This window comes from Colletotrichum destructivum, chromosome 5 (genome assembly GCF_034447905.1).
Source record: "Colletotrichum destructivum chromosome 5, complete sequence".
NCBI lineage: Eukaryota > Fungi > Ascomycota > Sordariomycetes > Glomerellales > Glomerellaceae > Colletotrichum > Colletotrichum destructivum.
Window position 1 is genome coordinate 2,716,042 of NC_085900.1, and position 25,089 is coordinate 2,741,130.

The 25,089-nt window shown below is 52.8% G+C and overlaps 7 protein-coding genes across 7 annotated transcripts; 2 read left to right on the forward strand and 5 right to left on the reverse strand.

Moving 5' to 3' along the window:
* Positions 1-728: 728 nt before the first annotated feature.
* CDEST_08373 (Putative SWIRM domain, Homeobox-like domain superfamily protein) lies at positions 729-3,638 on the reverse strand. Its single transcript, XM_062924532.1, has one exon. The coding sequence runs from the start codon at positions 2,243-2,245 to the stop codon at positions 959-961; it is 1,287 nt and encodes a 428-aa protein (XP_062780583.1). The 5' UTR covers positions 2,246-3,638; the 3' UTR covers positions 729-958.
* A 539-nt stretch (positions 3,639-4,177) lies between these two features.
* CDEST_08374 (uncharacterized protein) lies at positions 4,178-6,479 on the reverse strand. The gene has a single exon (XM_062924533.1). It carries the CDS (start codon positions 5,942-5,944, stop codon positions 5,174-5,176), a length of 771 nt encoding a protein of 256 aa, XP_062780584.1. The 5' UTR covers positions 5,945-6,479; the 3' UTR covers positions 4,178-5,173.
* Positions 6,480-11,610: 5,131 nt separating this feature from the next.
* Positions 11,611-13,555, reverse strand: CDEST_08375 (Putative quinoprotein alcohol dehydrogenase-like superfamily). The gene has a single exon (XM_062924534.1). The coding sequence runs from the start codon at positions 13,418-13,420 to the stop codon at positions 11,621-11,623; it is 1,800 nt and encodes a 599-aa protein (XP_062780585.1). The 5' UTR covers positions 13,421-13,555; the 3' UTR covers positions 11,611-11,620.
* A 4,104-nt stretch (positions 13,556-17,659) lies between these two features.
* Positions 17,660-21,026, forward strand: CDEST_08376 (uncharacterized protein). The gene is made up of 8 exons (XM_062924535.1): positions 17,660-18,123; positions 18,235-18,258; positions 18,450-18,571; positions 18,742-19,202; positions 19,257-19,555; positions 19,613-19,944; positions 20,002-20,358; positions 20,424-21,026. The coding sequence occupies exons 1-8, from the start codon at positions 18,070-18,072 to the stop codon at positions 20,836-20,838; spliced, it is 2,064 nt and encodes a 687-aa protein (XP_062780586.1). The 5' UTR covers positions 17,660-18,069; the 3' UTR covers positions 20,839-21,026.
* Positions 21,027-21,179: 153 nt separating this feature from the next.
* On the reverse strand, positions 21,180-21,831 carry CDEST_08377 (Putative Zinc finger C2H2-type). The gene is made up of 2 exons (XM_062924536.1): positions 21,754-21,831; positions 21,180-21,689 (listed from the first exon to the last, which is right to left on the reverse strand). Exons 1-2 carry the CDS (start codon positions 21,760-21,762, stop codon positions 21,189-21,191), a joined length of 510 nt encoding a protein of 169 aa, XP_062780587.1. The 5' UTR covers positions 21,763-21,831; the 3' UTR covers positions 21,180-21,188.
* Positions 21,832-22,067: 236 nt separating this feature from the next.
* Positions 22,068-23,905, forward strand: CDEST_08378 (Putative mitochondrial adapter protein MCP1). Its single transcript, XM_062924537.1, has 2 exons — positions 22,068-22,498; positions 22,566-23,905. Exons 1-2 carry the CDS (start codon positions 22,285-22,287, stop codon positions 23,372-23,374), a joined length of 1,023 nt encoding a protein of 340 aa, XP_062780588.1. The 5' UTR covers positions 22,068-22,284; the 3' UTR covers positions 23,375-23,905.
* Position 23,906: 1 nt separating this feature from the next.
* Positions 23,907-24,306, reverse strand: CDEST_08379 (Putative extracellular membrane protein, CFEM). The gene has a single exon (XM_062924538.1). It carries the CDS (start codon positions 24,212-24,214, stop codon positions 23,909-23,911), a length of 306 nt encoding a protein of 101 aa, XP_062780589.1. The 5' UTR covers positions 24,215-24,306; the 3' UTR covers positions 23,907-23,908.
* Between the last annotated feature and the right edge of the window lie 783 nt (positions 24,307-25,089).

Here is a 25,089-nt window from a genome sequence, read left to right on the forward strand (position 1 = left end):
ATTACACCGACATCAACATATCGCTCTCAATGCAAAGAGCCACTTGTCGTGTCACAGGCCTATTGACCTAAGTTTCTCAAACGAGGGAGCTTCGTTGGCGATTGTTGTTGCAGTGCGTCTTGTGTGGGCTTGCTTGCATTGTTCGGCTTGCTAACTATCGTCCAAAAGTGCGCAATCTATTGCGATTGATGGGTGGCCGCCAATATATGCAACCAAGATGCCTTGTGTAGCGTAGACGTAGCCAGTCGCTTTGCTGGAAGACAACGGATTTCCCACCCACTGGCACACGCACACTCCAAGAGCCCAATCCTCCCACCATATCACAACCGCCGACCGGCGAGGCGCTGACACCTTGACCTTGAGATAACCTTCCCTGACCAGTAATTGAATGTCCTCCATGAAAACCGTGAAAAGGGGTATGATGACCAAATAAGCCAGATGCATAAAATCGATAAGAAAATCCCGAACCAAATGACCAATAAAAGAAAACATGGGGTGGAGTGGATTGGACAAGACTGGGGTAAACAGATTTCTGTCGCACTCCGGGTATCATGGTAATCCCTAATGCTCTGATGTGCTGAAGGCTGTGTCTGTGGTATGATGCCGAATGTGTAAAGGAAACCCCCAAAACCAAGAGAGGAGAAAATAGATGGAGACCGAATTCCAGCCCGTACCAAAACAATGAGCAGTAAAAGGTAAACCACATGGCAGTCACGAATGTGAGATCCAAGGAAAACAGACCCAAGCCAAAGTCGCTGTATGCAATGTACCGAGATAACAAACAAGGAAAGGCGAGAGTAAGTCGTGTGACCGGCTCATGCGAGAGTCGTAGACAGCTGAGCGGTGTCGTGAGAGTTCGTGATGCGTAAAATAGGAATAAAGAGAGGTATCAGTGTACTTGGAGGGACCGATGAATCATGCCAGATGATTCATGAGATCAACAGTGTCTGAACCGGCTTCAGATAAACTTGCTCATCCACTTCAGCTCAAGCCAGTTGACCTTGTCGAAAGCCGTCCACAACTTCGAAGCCTTGTTGACATCAATCTTGCAGGCCTGCTGAGCGTCTGTCTTGCGGAACTCCTTTCCAACTCTTGCACACTCTAGGCGACGAACAAATATGCGTCGCTTGCTCGTGAGGTAGGTAGCGCAGTCGAGCCGAAGGTTGGCAGCAAGGCTGACCTCGTCAGGGTGGAGCAAGTGAACATTGGTGTCGTCACTGAGGTCGATAGGAGCGCCCTTCCAGTCCACCTTGAGGCAGTTCGGCTTGTTAGGCAGCGAAGACAGCGGTGGGCAATAGTCGGGCAGAGCTGCGAAGTCGCGATCCTCTCGGTTTGGTGCAACGACACGACGAGCAGGGTCCGGCGTGGCACTAACACGGCGAATGTGACGAGTCGGAGGGCTGGTACGAACAGGACGAGGAGCCTGGGGCTTGACGATTCGGTCGGGCTTCGGATTGGCGGATGTAATAGCCTTGGATTTGGCCGGGACGAGTTTGGTAGTCTTGGTAGGGGCAGACTTTGCAGGGGCGATTGTCTGATATCGCACGACGCTATTCCACCGAGCGTGATTCAGCTTTCGGTCTGCCCTGACTTGTTCCCTCTCTTTCTCGTACCATGACTTCCTCTTGTTTGCAAACAGTCTCATAACCTGGGACTTGAGTTGCAAGGCCAGTTCATAATCCTCTCTTTGGGGAGGCGAGCCCTCGCGGAAGAGGCCTGGAGGTCGCGCGACGATGTGTTCCTCGACAATACGCCGGTGCTCAATTGATTCGGTGCTTGGGAACAAAGGTGGCTGAATTGGGCTAGAAGCGTTATCGTCGCGAGGGTACAGGATTGGATCCTTTGCAGATGTTCCCGATGTGGGGACGTTGCCTGCCTCTGTGATATATGGCGACACAGGAGGAGACATTGGCATGCTAGGCTTCGTCGCTTCTTGCGCGAGATGGGAAGCGGTAAACATCGACATGCTGTGTTGCTGGTTCTGATTGAAATTGTCGTAAGGTACCGGCTCGGGAGGAGACATGAGGTTGCTGATGTCGAACACTTTCTTGGTGTCCCGAGCCATCGTTGTCGCTTGTGGAGGCGTCATGTTGTGTTTTGGGTCCATTGTTTGCGAGACGGGTGCAGATGAGGAAGACTGCATCTTAGAGATGTTAAAAGGAAGTTGGCGGGCGCGGATTGAGTCAAAGACGACTGTTGTTGTAGGCTGTGTAATGGCGGTATGGTTGGGTTTGTCAGCCATCATGTATGGCGGGCGGTGGCGAGGCGGAGTATGGAGATATCGGAGTTGAGCAAAATGGAAATTTGGTTTCGGCAGTCAGAGAAGTTGATGGACTGCGGTCGAAGGAAAGCGTCCACACACGGATTTGAACAGTGGCCTAAAACGTCCTCCTTCTTTGAGAGTGGTGTGGGTTGAGGAGCGATTGCTTGTGGTGTTAAGTCTAGCCGTCAATGGGGGTTTATGTCCCAATTGATAATGACGTGCACTGCGGGAAGCTTGTTTTAAGTGTCGCTATGCCGCGGTCGGGCGCCAGTGCAGTAACAAGGTGGGAGGCGGTCAATGAAAGAACTGCAGTCCGCGGTTACTTGCGCTTTTGGTCGTAACCTATGGTGCCCATTGACTTGAGGGGTTGACAGTGGATAGCAGTGTGCGTCAATGAGGGGAGCACGAGGGCATCAGGCGATGGATTGGTACCGGAGTGAGAGGCGATTGGTGGCGAGAGTGATAGTAAGCAGTGTTGACGTGGCTGTGGCAATGGGATATTGGGCGGATATTCTGCGCAGTCGAGAGCAGAATGATTGGAAGCTAGAGTACAGCAAGCAGGGACCGAAGAAGAGGGGAGGAAAGTAGGAACAGAGGCTGGCTTGAAGGGAGGCAGCAAGAGTAATAATAAAGGAGGAATCGAAGTAGGGCGAGGCCTGGCGCAAAGTGGATGATGGATGACTGAAGGATGAGAGTGGAAGTAAGGTAAGGCAGGAGGCAAGAACCAGGCGCGCCGGGTCAGGTTGGGCAGGCAGGAAGGAACATATGGAGACAAAATTGGCGTGGAAGAGCATGTCACAGTGAGTGGAAGTATTTGCATACGGTACCAGGCAGAAAGATGGAGAAAAAGACTATTATTGCCTTGCTTACCTATCTACTTACCTATCTACCTACCTATTTATTACCTGCCTAGCTACTTACTCTTCAATGGACTCTGGGATGAAGGTGGAAGGCAGCACAGGAAACAGATAGGGAGGGTGAGAGTGAGCAGAGTCCGGGGGAGGAAGATCTGGGCGCAGACGTAGACGTGGACGTGGAAAGTGGACCCTCCGTCTTTCCTTTTGGCCTGGTTCCGGTTTTGGCTGGGTCATAGAGGAGTCACTCGACAGGGCCACGCCTACCCCTCCTCTCCATCCCACCTGCCCACCCGTTGTTGATCCTGCCTGCACACACACACACACACCCACACACCCACACACCATAACCGCCCCATGTCCGCCACTCGGGTGAGCATTGATAGAAACACCCCGGGATTTTTCCCTCCTCGAAATCATGCGCTCCTCCTTCCTCTGGCGAGAGTTGAGGTGGTTGGTTGCCTTGCAGTGATCTGTTATCCAGTGAGACCAGGCCACACCTCTCCACTTGTTTTCGTGGAATAGCACTCTGCCATGAGTGTATTCAGTCGTGGGAGACGAGGCAACTATATAGCGATGGCGCAAGGGGGGGGGGGGGGGGGGGGGGGGGACCAACCGTGTTGCGGTTTGCTTGAGTTGCTCAATCGTCCTGTTGTGGCACTGTGCTGCTGCTTCGACACAGCTTCTCTTCTTTGCCCGGGTGAGACAGTCTCTTTTGAATAGCTGTCTTTCCTCCTCGTCTCAGTTTTCTAGGCTTTACTGGGAGGCAGTGGGTTGGTGCTAACACGGAGAGGTGTGAGCTTAGTGCTCCCCATGCAACTGCAAAGTCGCTCGCAGGTCCAGACCAGTCCCAGAGGTACTTACCACATGTAGTCTGTATACCTAGGTATCTGGCGAAGAGGTACATTCCCCAGTCAGTCAGTATCTCCACCTTTGTCACTTCCGGCGCCTATTGCTGTAGACAAAGCCCCCCAAAAGTCGCCGTCGAGGCAGATCAACCCATCTATTTGCCTATGCTGCTGTCGTGCCCCTCCCCACTACCCCTCCATGAAAAGACGCCAACATGGCACTGATACTAAATTCCTTTGGTTGATTCTGCTCTCCATACCTTGAATTACAACACGAACAATATTTGAAATAGAAACAAAAGAGAGACTCTCCCAACACGGGTCCTCAAGCTAAAAGCACGGTGAATGAAGCCCCCGTGTATTACCTAGGCATTGACTCTCAATCGACCCTTCAACGGTCAATTGTCATCGGAATCGTCTCCGTCCGCAACGCTTGTCCTGTTGCTTACACCTGATGCCACCACAACAGCCGGTTCTCGCATCATCCCAATACCCCGTCGTGGCGTCCGAAAAGCCACCCAGCCGGTCACCCCTCTGACAACAAATGGGCACTTTGGAGCGCGTCTCTTCACAACGAACCCACGAACAGTGCGTCTGACGACACGTAGCAGAGGTGTGTGGGTGTCAAGAGGGGTGGGCGGGTGACAGCCTGTCTCTGATTTCAACATTCTTGGTGCCGAAACCAAAGTCATTTGCCCTCCGCTTGACGCCCAATCAGCGTCAGACTCCACGAGTATTGGGCCGCACCATGGGAAATCCTCGCGCCGAGCTCTGCTGCCCTCTGTCACCATTCTCGCATCTGGATCTCTGCTGTACCACTGCAGCCGAATTGTATGGGTCGGTACCTAATCGATACCCAACACTGAGGCCATACGATGATGAGGAATGAGCGCAGAGCACAAGAGTCCAACAGGGTATGTCATTATGTGCATATTACGCACGACTGGACCAGCAAAATGGCTCACCAGCTCGGAGCCGGTTCGAGACGGTCCCTTCGAGTATTAGAAGCCTGGGAGACACAAACCTCTGCCGCAAACGGAAAGGTTGCGCAGCAGACAGGGCCATAGCGGCCAAGAATTTAACTGGTGCCGCGATTGACGATGGTTCGGGAAGCGGCGGGCTGCCTAGCTGATGTGCACACAATATGGGATGGCAAGAGAAGCGAGGCCAAGCTGGGGGATTGTTTGCCTCTCGGTGATGGCGGTTAGTCAGGAGGCAACTCTGTCGGGTGTTTCCCCACTGTCACAGCGTTTGGGCAAGTCAGTGTTAGGTGTCTGGCTACCTTCGCCGATACCAGGACGCTGGCGATGGGGTCGAATCGAGTCAAGTTTGTGTCTTATTTTTGATACTTGTCCGAACTGTTGGTTGCTGTGCTTGGATGTCCAAGAGTCACAGCGACCACCCATTCCGTCAGCAGCATGACTGTGATTATCATTAGCATGGCTTTCTGGTCTAAGTTGATCATGCAACTCACACCCTGGCCTAGCGAACGAATCCAATGGGGCCAACCCAACGGCAGAGAGGCCTAAACAAATGCAAAAAGCGCATGGGAAGCCTGGCTTGAAACGCGCCTTTCTCAGACTTAGTGCACAGCATCTTGGCCCAAAGTACCTTGCGATTGTTCCTGCAAAACAGCGTTGAAAAGCAAAACAACAATGTGGACGGACGCCAACAAAACCGAGGCCAATTACCTCACCGATGGCGCATTGGGTGACCACGGTTGCGGTTGCGGGCTGGGCTGAAGGTGCTGCCTGCAAGGCAACAAGCAAGTTGTACCAAGCAGGGTTCGGAAGGGGGAAGAAACTAGATGGCATTCTTTGCGCGCAGAATGCACCAATTACAGGGTATGATGCAGCCGTGGGCAAGGGACTGCGTCGCCAATCCAATTCGGCCAAGGAACCTGGAATCAGCAAGAATGAGCCGGTCAGTAGAGCCGCAAGGCAGGCTCGCGCGCCCCTGCCTAGGTAGGTTAAATCCATCGATTCGTTCAAGACTCAAGAGTGAGGTTCCCGATGCCAATCGCGCAAAGATCGTGGCAAAGCCATCGGCCACGGGATGACAGAAACAAAGCGGGAGAGAGCGATTGACCAATGATTCGTGTCTACTGATAGCTCCATTCTCCATCACGTACGCATCAGACACCCCAAACTAGTCTCCTGCCCAGTGAATGTCAGTCTCGCACGATGGATGATTTGTTCCACCTTGAAGAATTGAAGGCAAGTTAGAGGCCGCCAATTACTTCCGAAAAGACAGGGCAATTCTTTAAAGATGAGTGGCACCCGGGATCCAGCTGGCCAGAGCTATCCTCTTGAGTGTGAGGTGGGAGAAGTTGGGCTGGCCTGAGGAGTCAGCGACTTGATGGGCCGCCTCCGATGTTTTGTTCATGACGTTGACATCGAGTTGAACGTACGGGTTATTTGAGAGCCGGGCTCTCCCGAAACCCGCCGTGCGTTTTACGTCAAGATTTATGTGAAGCGGCAGAACGGAGACATGCCTCGGTAGATGAAGCTAATAAGGCCATTCTCCTAAGTACTTGCCTGTACAATCTCAATAACGACAGTGCAGGTGCACAGGTAGATCGTGTTCCATGGCACTGTTGAGAGGTGGGTACCGTGTTGACTCGGTTTAGGCGGGATATAGCGCGCGGCCTGAGTGACTATTTCATGTGCGTGCAGTCTCGAAATGCAATACTCATCAGTCAGACCGACAGTTGGGGCCTGGGTCCTGTGCTCCAAGGGTGATTGGTTTGAGTCGTCGAGTATGGAGCTTCACAGGTCTGGCGATTGGTGATGAGGAGAAGGTCGAGGGTGATGTGCATGTATCGGAAGTGTGAGTCACCAGAAATCTTGAGCGATGGAGAAATGGAAAGAAACAACAGAAAGGCGGCCTCCCTTTGGGCATGCTGTGAATCAAGTCGAAACACTTGATCCTCTGTCCCCTCTTCCGGATTAGCGCGACTGCAACTTATCGATAAGACGTTAGGTCAAGGCTGCGGTGGTGGAGAAGGCATCAGTGACCTGGAAGTGCGGTGTACCTGTAGATACACTCTTTTTGCTGTCTGCCAGTAAGTACCGGTATCGGTACAGCATGGTAGGTACTTGGGTAGGGTCTAAATGTCTATGACCACCCCCCACCCCCCTTGCACTGTCTTTTTCTCTTTTCGAATTTTTCTACTCTGTAATGTCTACAGAGTACTTATTCCGTACACAGTATTCAAAGCGCAGGCCAGAAACGTTGTATTCGTGGCCCCAGCACACTGGAGACGACAGGCCAGAAGCAACCTTCTTCTGTATTCCATGGATTCCATGTTGCACGAATCCAATCTCTAGTGATTCTGGTTCGTTTACCGGCTGGACTGCTTTTCTTTCTGAAATGTCAGCCCAGATCTTTCGGCTGTGACCTGGCATTGAGCTGTTTTGGTCAAACCCCCTGTCGTTGACTGTCTAGGGCTGTCCGTCCAAAAGGGGGGCCTTGCATGGGATCCAGCCAATCCCGACTATGGCACCCGTAACAGCCAGCTCGGCGCTTCCATCAAAACATTCTTTACAGTCACAGTTGTCATGCTGCTTCGCATCTGCTTCCCATCCCAACCCCGGCTCAATCCAGGGCCAATCTGACAATCACACAAAGGCTGCAGCAACAGAGATGCTCTGACCCTAGGTTGGGCAATTCCAGCTTGAGTCTAGGCGTGGGGTTCAGCAATCGGCAAGACGGATTGCGCCGAGGCAAGAACTTACACCGGTATCTCACGGCCCTGGCCTGACCGGCCTCCAATGTCAGGCTTATTCGCTCTCAGCTGGGCTGCTCGGACTTGACGGACTTTACGCTCCGATTCCACAACAGCAAGACGCTCGACGCCAGTCTCACAACAGCCAAGGCAGCATCGTCATTACGATGGAACGACCGCATGATAGACTTCTGCCAGACCGGGCATTGAACCGGGCAAGAGCTGAAGGCTCTGTCCCTCCGAGCTTTCCGGATGAACAAGCGACACTGCCTTGAATTGGCGGGCTCATTATTTACTGCCCGGCTGGGCCAATTGAAAAGCCGAAGGTGAAGCAGTCTATCGGTGCAACTACTCAAAGCGCCGCTGCGTCCAAGGGACAAAGTGCAATATCAATCCTGTCTTTGGTTCCCCGAACCAACCGAAATGGGTGACACCCAAGGTATGTGGCTTACCCCAATGTAATTGACTCTTTTCCGAACAGCGCACAGAGAGCACGTTCGGTGCAATTGGATGACGCAGACCAATAGATTTCGGTAAGCTGTGCTTGCTCGGTCGATCCCTACCAGTGCTCCTCCGTGTCTGGTCGATCGAAACACATCCCAACACATGAGCTCCCCAAACGCTTGGGGCGTTCATTCTCGGGGCTTGCACTGCCTGTGATGATGCCTTGCGCATCTTTTTCCGTGGTGACGGGAAGTGCTGGCTGAGGAAGTCCCAAGCCGAGTCCGAGAGCTTGGTGTCGAGTTATCTGTGGTCTAAAGGGGGGGGGGGGGGGGGGCTATGCGCGGCTCGTCCGTCGCCAAATTGTAAACTGGAGAGATACCTGGCCAGCCCCTGTCTTGTTTCTTTCTTCGTCATGAGGCCCTGGGTGATACCGAAGGTTCATTCCCCTTTTCGCCTTCTGTGACGACTCCCCCGTGGAGGCATCTGAAGCCATTGGTGGGCGGGAATACCTACGCCAATGAACATATAGCGTTCGGTAATTACACCATCGACAATCGCGCTTCGGCTGCCTGCTCTCTGCTAGGTGTTCCAAGGCGTGGTTCTCACGCATATCAAAAACAACGAAACTCAGAACGCCCTACGTGCCGCTTAGAATGCAGAAACGGTGGGCGGCAGCCATTTCACAGATCTGTCTGTCACCTAAAGTAGGCCAAACCCCACCCCCTCCCAGTGGGCGCGCACACTGTGTCTTGTCGAATTCCCGGTGAACGGAAACTTATCGATAGCGGGACCGGACGCTATCAGTAGTCGCCGCAGCAGCACATCACCGGACTCTCGGGTGGTTGGCCGTGATCGGGTTCATCCTCGCTGCTAGTAGCGATCAACGTAAGTAGACTGGGATGATGAGGAGGTGTAACGCAATTCACCAAGTGACCAGCCTACAGTGGACTATATTGGGGTATCCCCTCATGTCAGTCTCACTCGGGCGGAGAGACAGTGTCAGTTCAATGGTCAACGACCACACCCACCCAGGCGGAGAGTCCGGCCACATGACCACCCTCCAAGCCCCCTCCTTATCGTTACAAAGCGCAGAGGCGGCGAGCGGCGCTGGTCTCGTGGGAGCTGCGAGGGAGAAATGAGACGGCACCGACGGTGCGCTTTGACGCTGGTTCTGCCTGCCTCACGAATCCCGCCTCCTAGTCGCTCGCTGTCGCACTGTTTTCGTCATGGTGGTCAATTGTCGAGCCGGTCCTCCCACCGTTGCATGAGTGAGCTGGCCACGAGGGCACAACTGAGGTGAGACCACCATTGTCATACCTCGTCTTACCGTCGTAACCGCTTTGTCTTCCCATAACGGCCGGAAACATGGCAATAGCACCATGTAGAAGTGTGTTTGTTGGGTGGGGGTCGAGATTCATACTCTCCCTCTCTCTTCTCGTCTACCAAATCACCGACGCAGGTCATATGGTGCTACACCATTTGATTGCGAGAACGACTTTTCACACCAAGGCACCCTTCCGGCGTCTCCCATCGAAGGCGAGTAATCCTAGACGGCAAGTGACAATGGCCGGCTTCTTGCTCAACTGCGCTGAGAGGAAGGGCTAAAGGAAGGAAGGGGTCAGGAAAGATGGAAGATGGCGGTCAATGGGGGGATGGAGTTGGGTTGTTCGCTTGCTCTCGTTTCTCGTCTCGGCCGCGGGCAGTGCAATATTGATGAGGCGCGATACGCACCGTTTCATCGCCTTGCCTTAGCCCGGCGTCAAGTTCTGGATCCGGATCGACCCATGAACGGCCTGTCTTTGGTCAATGGCTCTGTCTGCCTAACCGCCAGCAAGAGTGGCAGCGATAACGACATTCTGGTCCCTTATCACCCCTCCTTCCTGGCTATCTTATCCCTCCCGCAGAACGAGGGGTATTCTCACATGTAAAGGTGTGCCCCGCGTCTCTCAACGTACAGAACCCTTTGCAGCCGAAGCGGCCTGCCTGATCTGGCATGCACAGACGACTAATCAGTGGGGGGCAAACGGGGCCTGAATTCCTCAAGGGACTGGGACCCGTATTATTCTCACACCCCTTTCAACCTGCCAAGTCGAAATGTGGATGGCCGTTTGGTGGCTCAGAGTCGGTGAAGGTGAGTCGACATTTCGTCCATGTTGACCATGACGGCCCTGCATGCTCGCGGATACAGGAAAAGTGGCCAGGTTTGTTTGAGGGCAACAGGTGACTTGGCTGATTCTGTGAAATTTCGCATTGAACAGCAGAGGAGTGACTGCTTCATCCGAAGGGGGATATCTTGGCTACCGTCGATGGCTGCGTCAACGGATCTAATCTTATCAATCACATCAATTTATCATGGTGGGAGGGTTGAGCCCCCCTCCCCCAACGCGTGAACTCGTCTGGAAAGGGAACGCCAGATAGCTTGGTGCGAAAGAGGCTAGACGCAGGCCTATGTAGAAATATCGCACACAGCACGCTGCTTGTACTTCGACCTTCGAGTCTATGTTGCAAGAGGTGACGAGGTGAAAACGAGTTTCATCCGACGCATTGCAGAGGGCGGTGGTTCCTATCCGTTTCGCTCTCTGCCAATCCCACATCAATCGTGTGCAATAATGGCATATATCAGTCAACCACAGCTTGGTCGATAGATGCTTGCGGTTCAAATTGGTAGAGGTCGTATCCTCGAGCATGTCACAACCCAGTCAGCCAGTACTCCATGGCCGCGATAAAACTGCTTTCAAACTCGTTGCGGCGAGATAGAATACTGGTAACTTTGTATTCAGTGGGGAACTGTGGGAAATTTTGGTAAACTATGCACTGATTAAATGTACGTGGTCGAACACCAGGAACGTCGTTCAGTATCTGGATGTTTTTGACTCGTCCTAGTATTTTATGCATTTCCTGGTAGTTGAAATCAGATCATTCGAGCTGATCAATTCCTTAATATCCGATGCGTCTTGGCCTGTCCCTTGCTCTCCAGCCATGTGTACTGATGCCTTACATCGGTCTATGCACCTGGCTGGGGGCTTGTCGACGACAGACATTTCTCATTGGATTGTGACGCCCCCTGTGAACCTCCTCCAACAAGTTCTAGTGATCATAAGTACAATCATTGAGATACAGAGTTGTGGTAGTCCACAAAAGATTCTGAACCAAGGCATTATCAGCCAGACCATACCGAGGTGGAAGTACTCATGTTTCGGGGCTGACTTCACAGATGAGGTGCTCGTCTTGATCCTTCGACCAAGGGTTCCCTTTCTCAGGCAGTGGTAGGATCACCAGCCGTCCATCTTGTCTACCTGATACCCCTCATCAGCAAGTATCCGAGAAAGCAGGCCTGTAGCCTGATTGCGCAATTAGCGAAGGCTACCGGCGACATGCCTGGGACTAAGTTGCTGCGACAGCTGCCTAGCAATATGTCCTAGTCTTACGCGTCGGTAGCGTAAGGCACATCATCCCCCTTACTGTATCTCTTCGTCAGTTATTTTCATGAGAAGTCGTACACCACGAGGCTCTCTCTGCCATCCTTTGTTTCTTTCAACACGATGACCATTTCATCATCGAAGCCCACCCAGTTTCGCCGATCATCCCATCGAGGCAACGTCTCTTCGGGCTCTTCTGCTGTCAAATTTGGCTGTATCGCGATGCTTTTGCCACTGACGCGTCCTTCAAGCTCCCAGACCCGAATTTCTTCGCCCCGACAGCTGACGCTCACGGCCTTGCCCCTGGCAGTGATTTCTGCGTCGCCGATACCTGACGTGTGGCCCCACAGGCGGATGCCCGGGGAAAGGTTCAGCTTCGTCGCATTTGACGTACAAACATGTAGAACCAAGGTGTTGTCGGCCATCGCGGTGAGAATATATGGGTGGTTATAACAGAGTGTCTTGGGGCCGTCAGATATTTGCGCTGAGGCGTGTGATCGTTGAGGGGTCTTTAAAGGCGCCGAAGAAACTGAACATGGAGCCTTGACAGGTTCGGTGAAGGCCAGCCGAGTCGACACAACCGACGACGAGGTCTGCCCATCTGCGCCTTGACACCTGACTTGAAGATCCTGGATGCCGATAGACCATCCCTCTAAAGTGGAGAACGTGTAGGCGATGGATGCAATCACATACGAAGCCATTTGACGAATCGACAAGGCCAGCGGCGCTCCCGAGGTATGCGATTTGAGAGACGTCAGCAGGATCGGGGCAGGCAGTGAGGCAGCGGCTTGCGGGCTGGCTCGACCGGATCTCTTCTTCACAGCCCCGACATATAAAACCTCTTCAATATCGCTGTCTGATTCCTGTAGAGTCGCACTTTCCGAGCCAGCATCCGTTTCGCTTTCTTCGGAAGCAGTCGTCTCCTTGTGTTGTCCGGAAAACGATGAGGAGGGCGTCGATGCCGGCGACTGGAAGTGGTACAAAGACACGAGAAATTTTTCTGTTGCGGTCAAGACAAATGGATGGCGGTAGGCGATCTCAGCCAGCGGGCCGTTACTGGACTTTTCGTGCTTGTACCGCCGGAGAAACCTGCCATCTTCGACATCAAGCCTCCAGGCACCAAAACTGCCGTCTAGGAAACCGACCGAGACATCGAGCTCCTTGTGTTCAAAAGGTTGATCGTCTACGGCCAGGCATGTCGGTGTTGTCTCGTCGGTTCCGTCCCTGAGCCCAATCTGGGCAACGGGTTCTCTAGTTTTGAGATCCCACGCCCGTAGGCCATGAACGCCGTCTGCGGTTATGGCAATGCCTTCCACCACCTTAACGAGCGTCTTCCGCGGCTCCGATAAAGAAGAGGAGGCTTCTCCGACCTTAAGCTCTTCGACTGAGGCATTCCCGCTGGCCCAGTTGTGACGCAATCTGTACTGACGCTTCCAGTCTACGGCCGCTTCGGAGCCGCATCTTCGGCCCCAGCCACCGTCAGCCCAGAGCGTCCGCCTGGCAGAATAGTTTATTCGTGTTCTTTCTCGAGTAGATCCGTCGCGGAACCCGGGTATTCGCAATGCACGAGGCAGGACAAATCGGTGATAGTATAGTGTCCGCCATAATTGGGAGTCGGAGGAAAGGCGGTAGAAACGGCGGGACACGGGTGCTATCCCTAAAAGATTCGAGGTCGGTAAAAACGACAGTATGCGTACGAGAAGTTCATCGGAAAGAGATGAGAGAATATCGTCGGCTGCGAAGGTGAGCTCGCTTTCGGTATCTGTGTTCGAGTCATTGCAATGTGATGCGGTGAGGCGCGCCCGTTTGGAGACGGACAGTGGCTCTTCAATACCGGCGAGCGGATGGTGCCTCTTGCGCTGCATCTTTCGACTTGGATGGGAAGTATCGCTGCAGCTTTCCCTGCGGCGCTCGGAAAATTGTCGAAATGGCTGTAGGCAACGACTGTCTCGCGAGAGCTGTAACCAGGTTTGTCTTACTCGTGGGGGCTAGAGTCGCCGCAGCTCAGAGTTGACGGCTTTAGGACATGCGGCGGCACCAGGATGGCGATCTCCGATAAGATAACAGTCGTACATGGATAATCGACAGGGTTTCGCGCACAGTCCATGCCGGTTAATCTAACTGTCGAGAACCTCCAACAACACTCGACATCTCCGCTCTCCCATGTATCAATATGCACGTTGGCGGTACGGCGACTCTTCTGCAAATTTGGATACTGAAGACTGTTATTCTTGGCATGTCACTGCTTGTCCTCTCATATCGATTATTGAACTTATGGCTATCTGTCGGTACAGCCATCAACTCGAGCTAATTACTCTCTCCGGAGACTGACCCAAGTCCAAGTCCTAGTACGTGCGCCTCTTCTTCAATATCTGCCCGTGGCTTCCATCCTCAACCCTTTGTCCTTCTGAAGACACAAAAAGATGACATCAAAATTCTCGACCATCCATAACTATGGGCAGACGATATTGTCTTGCATCCGGGAGGTCTGGGCTGTTAAATCAAGGCCCGAGTCATCGCGCTTCTCAGCGAATGTTTGAATATCCTTACTTCTACAACATGTCTTTCCACAGGTGGGGCCCTGGCAACGCTCAAGCAAGCCATCCATCGTAGTTCTTTTGAATCTTGACACTCATCAAAAGCTCGTGGACTGCCTGCTTTCATTCTGCACGGTGCCACGGCGTCCTGTTGCAATGGTCAGGATATAGACGGACACCGCGGTTGCAACCAACGTTGACGAAACAAAGAACTTCACCAACATTGCTCTGCAGGTTGACAGGCTCGTTGGGAAGTCATTGGCTCAGGTTGGTCGAATACAGGCATGTCTTGCATTATGATGCTGCCGAACATCTCGACTTCGTATGCCTTGGTCACCTGTTATGTGATAATATTATAACGGTAATATTATAAGGGACATAATCGTACCATACCTGCACATTGAAAAGAAAGAAAGAGAGAACTGATTGTGAGATTCGGAAAACCGAGATCGAAGGTGCGTGGAGATGATGTCTCCGGCCATCCTAAACATTACGCACCCATCCATCCAGGTTACCGTTCGCCACGACGAAGACAAGCGGAAAGAAGTTATCTATGTCAGTCATAGTACTATTCTATAATTCAAAGCATCATTGGGCATGGAAACATGACGATATGTCTATGTCGTCTAAACCTTGTACTGTTCACAACCTGGGAGCAATCACTAGTGCCATCATTTCGACAATCATGCTGCCGAGAGCTTCTTACCATATCGGTCTAGCCTGGGATCCAGGGCGCTTGATACCTCTTTGAAGAACAAGACTTCTGGATTGGATAAGATGTCTCTATCAACTATGACGATAACAACAACTTGCTACTCCTGAGCCCTGGAAAGATTTACTTACGCCTTTTCCATCAAGCCCCCTTCAACCTTCACATTCTCCTCATTCTCAGCTTCGCGCCTACGAACAGAAGGCCTGATTGTCCTTGTCGCTCGATTTCCCTGATGACCATGGTGCTTTTAAACCTTACATATACAGTCCTCAACCCTTTTCAGCCGTTCCAACCTGTTGGAATCTTGATAGGGTGGGATTTCCGGCCTGCAGTATTACTACAAATAATCTATCTTTAACGGCGAGGGGTGCCTAGGTACTTGCTGCACCGGCCGAGCGACTGTTCCCAGCCCCTTGAATTTGTGCTCTTGATCTTTGACATCATCCAAGATTTGACTTTTCGATGCCGCATACTGCCACTCATCGTGTCCCAGGACTATACTTTCTTTTTAGCCGCTTATCCGGATGATTACTCCAGTCTTGTACCCGGGCCCGAAAAGCCCAGGCCGTTAGTGAACTCAAAATGTCGGTTGGAAAGGTTACTCAGAGTAAAGCTTCAACGCCAGACATCCCCGATGAACTGGAAAGGCTCTGGTTCGTCTTTTGACGGGAGGTCATTTATTTAGGCTAGCGAGGACGCGGGATTCGTGGCCTACGTCGTTTACAGTACAGGTTGCGGCTATGGTCAAGTTGACGGGTACCGTACCGACGATTGGCTTTTCCTGGATCGCAAATATCCCGAAAGAAGCTGTGATGGATAGGAAGTATGCTTGGTTTCCAAGCGTCAGCTAACATGAAATAGATGTAGCTCAGACTAGAGAGAACCACAGCTTACTCACTGGCCGTCCATGGGTATTTAAAGTGGAAGCTCTCCCACGAGGAGATGATCATTGGATGGTCTGGAGGTTATGGGTGGATGTAAGAGGCGATGAGGATTGGAAGGCGGCACAACAACGACATACGTGGGTCCGTTCACCGTACAACCAACTAGAATCAGGAGTCTCGCGTAGAGTAATCAAAAATCCACAGATAGACTGGGTCTTTGTCCACTAATGGCAACAACGAGTGACTGTACACTTGCAGAATTTCGAGAACAGGAACATAGCGCCATACTTCACGATCCCTCCACTTTCTGGTCCAACCTGTATCGGTTTTGCGACGCAGTAAAAGCTCACCAGCTGGTAATCAAGACTAGGGTAACTAGCATTCTTCCGATCGCCGCCTGGTGGGTCTATCGGAGCCGGAGCGGATAGGAACCGGGATCGGGCCGGGGCGGAACGGCTCCGGAAGGATTACCCGCACTCTGGTTGAAAATTTGGGCTGTGCGTTTGCAGGCTTCTGCGACACGGAACAGAGGCCAGTCTTGGGTAGGCTCTGCGCAAAAGGGATGATGATAGCAGTTTTCAGCTCCAGCTCCCAGCTCCAAAAGGTAGGGTTCACTCCGAACAGACGCACGTGCTGACTTAACCTCGGCTAACGTCTCTGCGTTCTGCTGGGGTGACTTTCGAGATTGACGATGGCCGCTAGGGACAGCGTTGTGGAAGATGATCAACGCACTGGGGTTGCGCTCGAACCTCCGGGCGGACAGTTGGCCTGTCCTCGCCGCTGACTCGTCATTGGAGGCTGACGGGAACGCGAACACCTCGGACAGGGTGGAGGGCACTCGGCTTCGAGTGAATGTCCTGAAGCAGCTGGCGGGGCGACAGGGTCAATGAATTGAAATTGCACCAGGGGCAGGGATAACTGACCGAGCCGATGAGAGCTGGTGATGCGACGAAGCTTAAAGCACTGATGCAAAGTTTTAAAGAATGGCGAGGATGACCAGGATGAGAGCAAAAGTGCATGGGGGTTTAATGTCAAGCTTGACCCGCCCGGTGCAGCCGTTGTTGTCTAGCATTGAATTGGCCATGGATATAGTCTGTTCCGCGAAGCCTGATGAGTTGCAAGTGTGAAGGCGACGTCTACGGGGCGTCCGCGGAGGGCCGAACGAACCCGTATACTGGGACAAGGTACATAAGAAACAGGTACACAGACTTACCTAAACACGGGCCGCTTCAAAAGAAGCGTTCTGTACGTTGTCCTCGATTTGAGATGCATGCACCCAGATCGAAAGCGCTGAAGGTCTTGGGGTTTTGCACAATGTTGTGTATGGGGGGGCTGTTGCTTCGCCGATGCCCGCTCTACGTCACGGTTGCATGGGAGAAGATAATCCGGCCATCTGCATATGGATTCGAGACCACTGCTATCATTTGAGTTGATGGAAGAGGCGCGCCTACACCAGCAGTGTGTACCACGACCCGTGACGAAGTCCGTGGTCGAACTTAATAAATGGACATTGGCCTGGTGCTAGTATAGGTATTAATGCAAACTTTGCTGATTCGAACAACATAGGAGGGATACACGTACCCTTGCCAGCGTACATTCTGATCCGTTGCTACAATCATTCTGTCCTTGTCCGTTCCTGTTGGTTGTTGGCCTGAGCTCTCTCATATTAAGCGCTCAGTGAGCGAGTATGCTTTTTGACACAGGGTTTTCTGCTCCCAATACCTAGCTACCATTCTCTCGATGAAAGCACCTAAGTAGAGGGGTTTTTGCTCATGCATCTCACTTCCCCCCAATATTCGGCGCCAGCTCCGTCTGAAGCGCTTCCCTCCTTGGTCATCAACACTACCGCATTCATCTGCTGAGGCTTGACTGATCGAAGAAACACATCACATCCCGATTGAGTATCAAACAGGCCCGGCCAGGCCTCTCGGACGTGTCGCCGTGTTTGCCGTTTTTGTTGTTGTCGTTCATCCCCCCCCCCCCCCCCCAAAGTCGTAGACTAACCCCCTTCCGTTGTCACTTCACCTATCCACGAACGAGACACACAGCCACACCCAGGCCCCCCCTCTTCGATGATCCACGTTGCCCAACGTCCTTGACCTGGGCTCTCACGATTCCATCGGTGTCGAACACGCCACACCTTCCCTCCCACGTCCGCGTCACAGCGCAACTGGTCTGTGACGGTACACAAACCTAACTCCATTCCCGAAGCAAATAATAACCCATTGATTTCGCCTGCGTAACCGCTCGTCCAGCCAGATTATCCATCTAGTGCCCCGCCCCCCAACCCGACAGCGCATCTTGGCACATATCGCTACCGCAGAGCATACATCTGGCACGCCGCAGGGTCGCGTGTTCGTTGCCGCTATCCGCTGTCCAACATGGAGTCAGATCCCCGGTCCGCGGGCCCCGATGATCAGGGCCTTCGTCGAGCTGTACGTTCCACATTCAGAACATTTCGAGTCACACGGTCCATTGGGCCTTTTGCTTCACCAGACAGCTATCATCCTTTGGCCACTTACTGACTCTGACGCTTTATCGCGTAGTGTGATCAATGTCGCACCCGCAAAGTTGGTAACCCCATTTGCTCTCGTGTTTGCTGTTCTATCGACGACAGAGGACGCCATCTCCGTCTATGCGCCGCTTTGGTCGGATATTGTTGTATTCCAATGACCCCTCTTCCGCTAGCACAGGCGGGCCCTGCATGCTATGGTATTCTGGCTTGGCTGACAGGAGGCCTGATCATGGCCCTGGGTTGTAGATCCGGTGTGATAAGAGCTCACCTTGCTCCAACTGCCGCATAACACAGCGACCCTGCAGCTCCAATGGCGTTGGTCAAAAGCCAAAAGAGCAAAGACATCGAGTGCTCATATCACTTCAATAGTACGCCTTCAAACCCTCTCCCCGTTTCATTTCCTGTCACCCCGTTCTGTACCTCGCATCATATGGCAACAGGATCTCGCTGTTCGGCTGGTTCGACCTGGAAACTACTGTGCCACATCTATGATATTTGACCGGGAGAGTCACTGACGCGTGCGATCTGCTCTACGCAGCGAGAAGAAGATTGACTTGATCGAGGAACGACTTTCCAACATTGAAGACCTGCTACGGAGCCTCACAAACAACCCCCAGAGCGTGGGCGACGCTACGTGGGACGCCAGCAGGGTCAGACACGTAACGCCCTCGGCATCGACTGTCGGGGATGTCTCCATTTTGACCCACGACGGCGCAGATTCGGATTCCGCGTTCGAAGGCGAACTCTCACTCACCGCCCATACCATGTTTGCCAGCGACTTCATCGAGAGTGCCGTACAGAGAACTTCGCTCCAAGACGTCGCGCCCAACATGCACGCCGCACTCTCCGCTCTCCGTCAGATTGTCTCTATGCAATCCAGGACTTCCTCCACTCGGGAGTTCCGTTTCCGCACCCAACAATCGCTACCGCCAGGGGGCTTGGCTGACCTGCCTATGCCACCTATGAATGCCGTCGTGGCTTTGCTCAAACACATGAAAGGTGCGGTCTGGTCTTTGGCGTACGGCAAGTCAGTATAGATTAACAAAATGGCAGTCTCGCCCCCCAGCATCTTCTCTCTCGCGTGCTCGTTTCTAGATGTTGATGATCTAGCTGAGCTCTGCCGAAGAGTTTATTTTTGCACCGACAACTTTGCTGACACAACGTTCATCATCGTGAACGGCGCGCTCTTCTATCTCTTCATGGAGCAAGCATACCTCGCACCAGACGGTACGTCCCGGGAAGAGTTTGAAAGCTATCAGCACATGTGCCGGAACAACCTGGAAACGGCTCTAGCTTGCTTGCCACTCATGCTACCCGCCAAGGTCGAGAGCATCGAAGCTTTGCTCATAGCCGTATGTCTTATCTCCCGCATCTGCGAGGTGGTTCCGCAGCGCTGACGAACATACCAGGCCGTTTACTCTGTAGACGTTTCGAATGCATCCCTAGCATGGCTCTTCACCTCTACTGCTGCTAGTTTGTGTCAGACACTCGGCTACCACCGCGTTTCGCAGGCTAGGAGCGATAGTGCCGGACCCAGAGACATCAAGACGCTGTTGTTCTGGCACGTTTACATGCTCGACAAGACTCTCTCGCTCAGGACCGGCAGGGCATCTGTCATTCAGGATTGGGATGTCACCTTGCCCAGGAGAGTTGACAACACAATGGTCGCAGATCCTTGGGGGGCCATTATCACAACCTGGATCAAGCAATCCGAGATTCAACAACGGGTGTACGAGCAATTGTCAGTAGTAACCCCCTTACTCGTGCCATGCGCCATCAGGGACTGACACCAATACAGGTATAGCCCGCTTGCCCTCAACCAATCTCAAGAAGAACGGATCGAGACAGTCAGACGTTTGGAAAGCGAACAGAAGACCATCATGGCCGCCGCATCCCAGGTGCGGGAGCAAGCCCTCTTTGGTCTTAAAGCTTTGAACGCCTCTTCCATATTGGACATACATCTTAGGGGCGATGAACTGACCTTCCATTCGACCATGACGTTGATTTACAGAGCATTACCGGCACCAGAGGGCTCACCGACTCGGTTTACACAAGAGTGTATCGACACAGCGCGGTTCTCTATGCAGTTGCATCTTGAATGCATGCAGAAAATCGCCGAAGAGGGGCGGCACCTCAAGGCAGTATATATCCATTGGTAAGGGCCGCATCCTTTCAGCGTGATATGTTTCCGTGGCTGCAGTCCTGACCGACCTAAATTAGGGCTATTCTACTCACCCCATTCACGCCCTTCTTCGTCCTCTTCTGTCATGTCATTGACACATCGAGTGCCAGTGATCTCAAGCGACTGAACGAGTTTGTTGGCTCTCTCCGGCCCGCCTGCGCACTGTCTGAACCTGTCGAGAGGCTACACCAGCTTTGTTCAATGCTGTGCAACGTGGCGACGCTGTACGTCGAAGGCAAATCCCAGCAGTCGGAAGAACGCGATCCGGTCAACGATGAGTTTGACGTATACTTGAGTGCGCTGGGGTTCCCGCCAACGGAATGCCCTGCTCAGGGGATGGATACAGGCGAAATATCTCAGCCCACCTTGCAGACTGCTCAACTGGGCAACTGGTTTTCAGGCAGCCAGTATATGATGGGGTTACTTGAAGAGGATCTATCCCAGTTCAACTAGCTGGACCGCGGAAGACGAGGCCCAAACCGGAATCCAGCTCTGCGCTTGAGCCATGCTGTAAATAGATTCGATAGGCTTTTGCCACGGCAAGTTGGGTATGTATGTGCTAGGTGTCCGATTGCGTACTGCTTGGAGCGGCCGAGCCAAAATGAGAATACGACGCCTCACCTGAGGCGCGCCAGACCCGTGCAAATTGGAATGCTTCGCCGCTGTAGCTTTGTTACTCTTAAACAAATCTTTCCTCGCATGTGTTCTGAAGCCGGATTGGCGCAGCATTTGCCCCGCGGGCTGGCACGTTCCTAGCACTTGACGTTGCTCGATGACTGGCTTGTACATCTGCTGTCGGGACTTCAGTCGGTCGGATGTCGTGGGTCGTAGACTTGGTAGCCCTCATCTTCCGTATCGCTTTCAGCATGAGCATCCCGTTCACGTGCATTCGCAAGCCTGTCTGCCTCCAGTGCTTGACCAATTTTTGATTTCGGCGCATCCGGCGCGGGTACAGCCGGGGCGTCGACCGAGGAAAATGCCGACTTAAAGCCTGATTTCTTGAAGCCACCTTTTTTGAAACCACCCGCAGCGGCGGCCTGCTGCGGCTGTTCGTTGGAGGCGAGCTTGATGCTGACAAGTCCATCGGCCTTGGCCTCAGCTTTCCGTGCCCGGGCGCCTGCGTTTGGATCACGGACCATGGCTTTCATATCCTTCAGGCGCTGCTTGTGGCTGTGGTCGTAGCTGCTAAGGTGGGCCTCATAGTCATTCATACGGGAGTAGCCCTTGGAGCAGAGGCTGCAGTAGAATGATTGCAGAGCTTCGCGGGCAGCGGCGGTCTGTGCCGGGGGCAGTGTTTGGTGTCGCTGCGCATTGAATTTAAATCAGTATCAAGACAAGATGTTCGAAAACATGCGCATATGAACTAACAGGTGGCATTGTATTGAGTTCAAAGTTATTGTTGTGTTTCGTTGTTGTAAGCAGCAAAGGCGGAGGTGGGGGAGGAGACTTTGTATTCGTAAAGTAGCATGATGTTTAACAAGCGTTGAGATTGGAAGCTGACTGGGCAGTTTGGCTAGCACCCTAAGCCGCAGCAACGGTTTGCTAGATGATCCGACCCTACTCTGTACCCGTATTACCTACCCAAGGGTGCGGACAACGGACGGAACCGAAAGCGACTTAACGGGGCTAGTGCGGCTCCCCAGATGGAGCCGGGTCCACCCGCAGCCTCGGACCTCATACAGGTAGAGTGTGCTTGCTGCTTCTGCTGCTGCAACCAACCTATGACGTGTTGAGGAATGGTCAGCTGCGCAGTCGACAATTTGAGGGTAACCTACCATAAGTGATTAACTTGCATACAACTTTTTTTTTTGCCAAGGTGCAACTAACGAACAATCCAGTCGACATACGAGCAGCCTGTCCATTGCCAGTCTTGCCCAGAACTGAAGGCAAGCATCGTTCATGGAGTCTAGATCCCTCCACTCGAAGCCCTCGGAGGAGACGCTCGTATCGCTTCTGCAACTAGATCCGTCGCCCATCGAGACACCCGATACCGACACCGAGAAAGACCTTCCTCCTTTACCTGATGATACACTCGAGAACAAAATTGACTCACCCATATCCACCTCTTCCCGCCCTGGGTTAAGTGGGAGCGGTCATAGTGCCGTCTTTTATCGTAGGTTCCCACAGCAGACCGAACGTCTTCGCATCGAATTGTTGACTGACACGCTCTCAATTACCAGTTACACGCATCCAAAAGTTTTCTTCGTACCTGATACCTGTATTTGTGTCACTTCATGTTGCCAACACTTCGATAATACCCCTAATTGCTCGCTCCGTTCCGGCTTCTGAAACGTATCTGTTGTTGTCCCGGGAGATATACCAAACAACGCTCACAGAACCGCTTCTCGTGGCTCTACCGATCGTCACACACGTCGCCTCCGGCATCACGCTCCGCCTCGTTCGCCGGTCGCAAAACCTCAAACGATATGGCGGCAATACACCAGGCATGTACGCGTTGTATCGTGCTCAGACTGGCAAAACCTCTCGGTCCTTGACGTCCAACAGCACGAACTCGGCCGGCCGTATTTGGCCATTCGTCAGTTACATCTCCATTTCTGGCTATGTCTTCGCAGCACTCCTCGCTATCCACGTGGGCGTAAACCGCATACTTCCCCTCCAGATTGAGGGAGACAGCTCAAATATTGGCCTGGCGTTCGTCTCTCACGGGTTTGCTCGGCAACCGTTTGTGTCATGGCTCGCATACACTGGTCTGCTGACGGTTGGATGCGGACATATGGTCTGGGGCGCAGCTAGGTGGATGGGTATGGCACCAACAGCCATGGGGTGGAGTGGCAGCGGTGCCAGTGTGGTCGACAAGAAGGTTCGGAAGCGTAGGAGGAGATCGTGGTGGGCGCTGCACGGCGTGGCCGCGGCAGCGGCTGGCATTTGGGCAGCTGGTGGCCTCGGCATTGTGGCAAGAGGAGGTTTGACGGAGGGTTGGGTTGGAAAACTCTATGATGATCTCTTCAGTAGGATCCCCCTTTGCTGAGAAGGCCTGATAAGATCAGATATCGAACACATCGCATGATACCCAACCAACGAACATGGGCACACTCGCCGCGCTCATGCACTAGCCCAACAACGCCAACGAACCAATGCTTGACATGGACTAATGTGGACTACTTCACGAAGCCGATGGGCGTTCGGTTCATGACTTGCCATTAGAAGCAAGTGATCGTCACGAACGGCTGCTTCAACATTATTGGGGTCGAGGAGGAAAGTAAAACAATATTGCTAAGGAAGGCAATGAGCTTCCAATCGCTGTAAATTAGACTAATTCCACAACATTTGCAGCTACCATGTCGAAAACAACATGGCCTATTTCGTCCGCGATCACGTCCGCTCTGATGAAACCAGTCCATGCTGAAAGTTGGCCAAATCCATTCGCATGCCCGCAAGTTGCTTGAAAGTAAAGACGAGGTACAGCCGAAATGACAAGATGGCCGAACCCCCTTCAACACTCAGGACTCAAGTCGCTGGCTGGTTGCTGTGCGTTTTTGCGGGGGCCATTCTGACAACACATCTAATTGCCGTTGCCGTTGTTTCCTTGGCCAGGAAAGACGCCGCCGTTGAGCTGAGGGCAAGCCTTCTGGGCGGCCTGAGCTGCTTTGATCAGGTCGTTTTGATCTTTGCATGCCCCGGAGACACAGTTGACCAGTGAGTTGACATTGGCCTTTTGGCAATAGCAGTCCTTGATCTTGTCCTGGGCGCAGCCACTCTTCTGGATGTCATCGTTGACGCAGCTCTTGGCGCAGTCGGGCACATCGAGACTGTCGGCAATAGCGAGGCCGGCGGCAGCGGCGAGGATGGCGAGAAATGAGCTCTTCATTTTAACGATAAGTGCTTGGGCTAGGGCTAGAAAACGTGTTGACTGAGATTGATGGGTTGGTAAGTGGTGGTATCCTGTGTGTGTCCGTGTGGCTGTTGAGTGCCTTGGATAGAATGCAGTATTTCAAGCATTGGGATCATTGGGCACTTTATATACCCCGTTTCTGGGTCGGAGTGAGGTGGGTGAGTGAATCATGGCTCACGGCTCTTTTCCTTGACGTAATGACTTTTCTCGTTCTTTTCGCATCCCCAGACGTTGCCATCATGTTTCTGGGTATGTTCCGTCCGGACCTTAGCGATTGGATATTTAGGCTGTTGTCCGCGCAATACCGTCAACAGAGTTTGGCGGTCTAACTGAGCGGCGGTCTATGTCTCAGTCAGGACCGAGGGTGTTGTCTAACAAGCACAAGGTAGTACCTCGTTCCTACGTGCTGGCGGACTAATCTCAACTCTCAAGTTAATAATCAAGCCTGTGCTTCTTCTAGTCTTCGAGAATACGCGTCCAATTGCATCGGTCGTATACGTATAACATGGCCTAGGTGCGCTGACGTTCATGTCAAAGAGCCTCTCGGTAGGTGGCTTACATGACAGACTCGAGGTCATAGGACGAGCCGTTCGGTCGAGCCACAGACAGAGTTTGTTTGCTTTGAGCCGCAGCACGGGCTACATGAGAGCTGCCCAAGAGCAGGTGTCTTGTCAAAGCCCCACGAGAAGATGACTGAGCACCCAACGGCGGTGCATTGTCGCAAGAATCATTCGAGGTTTGCCGGCGCACTTACGTGTCGAGTGGTCTTTGGGAATTTTTCTGAAGTCAGTGCTCGGGGGGCAACTTTGCAGAGCTCAGTCGTATAGGTGGGTTTTGCTTTGCTCTGATCA

Excerpts from the sequence above, each read along its gene's own strand:
- CDEST_08375 (XM_062924534.1), bottom strand. The coding sequence starts at position 13,420 with ATGCAGCGCAAGAGGCACCATCCGCTCGCCGGTATTGAAGAGCCACTG.
- CDEST_08373 (XM_062924532.1), bottom strand. The coding sequence starts at position 2,245 with ATGATGGCTGACAAACCCAACCATACCGCCATTACACAGCCTACAACA.
- CDEST_08376 (XM_062924535.1), top strand. The coding sequence starts at position 18,070 with ATGGAGTCAGATCCCCGGTCCGCGGGCCCCGATGATCAGGGCCTTCGT. Across the intron at positions 18,259-18,449 it reads ATCAATGTCGCACCCGCAAA|ATCCGGTGTGATAAGAGCTC; the intron begins GTTGGTAACCCC and ends CCTGGGTTGTAG. Across the intron at positions 19,945-20,001 it reads CAACGGGTGTACGAGCAATT|GTATAGCCCGCTTGCCCTCA; the intron begins GTCAGTAGTAAC and ends ACACCAATACAG.
- CDEST_08378 (XM_062924537.1), top strand. The coding sequence starts at position 22,285 with ATGGAGTCTAGATCCCTCCACTCGAAGCCCTCGGAGGAGACGCTCGTA. Across the intron at positions 22,499-22,565 it reads TCATAGTGCCGTCTTTTATC|TTACACGCATCCAAAAGTTT; the intron begins GTAGGTTCCCAC and ends CTCAATTACCAG.
- CDEST_08379 (XM_062924538.1), bottom strand. The coding sequence starts at position 24,214 with ATGAAGAGCTCATTTCTCGCCATCCTCGCCGCTGCCGCCGGCCTCGCT.
- CDEST_08374 (XM_062924533.1), bottom strand. The coding sequence starts at position 5,944 with ATGGATTTAACCTACCTAGGCAGGGGCGCGCGAGCCTGCCTTGCGGCT.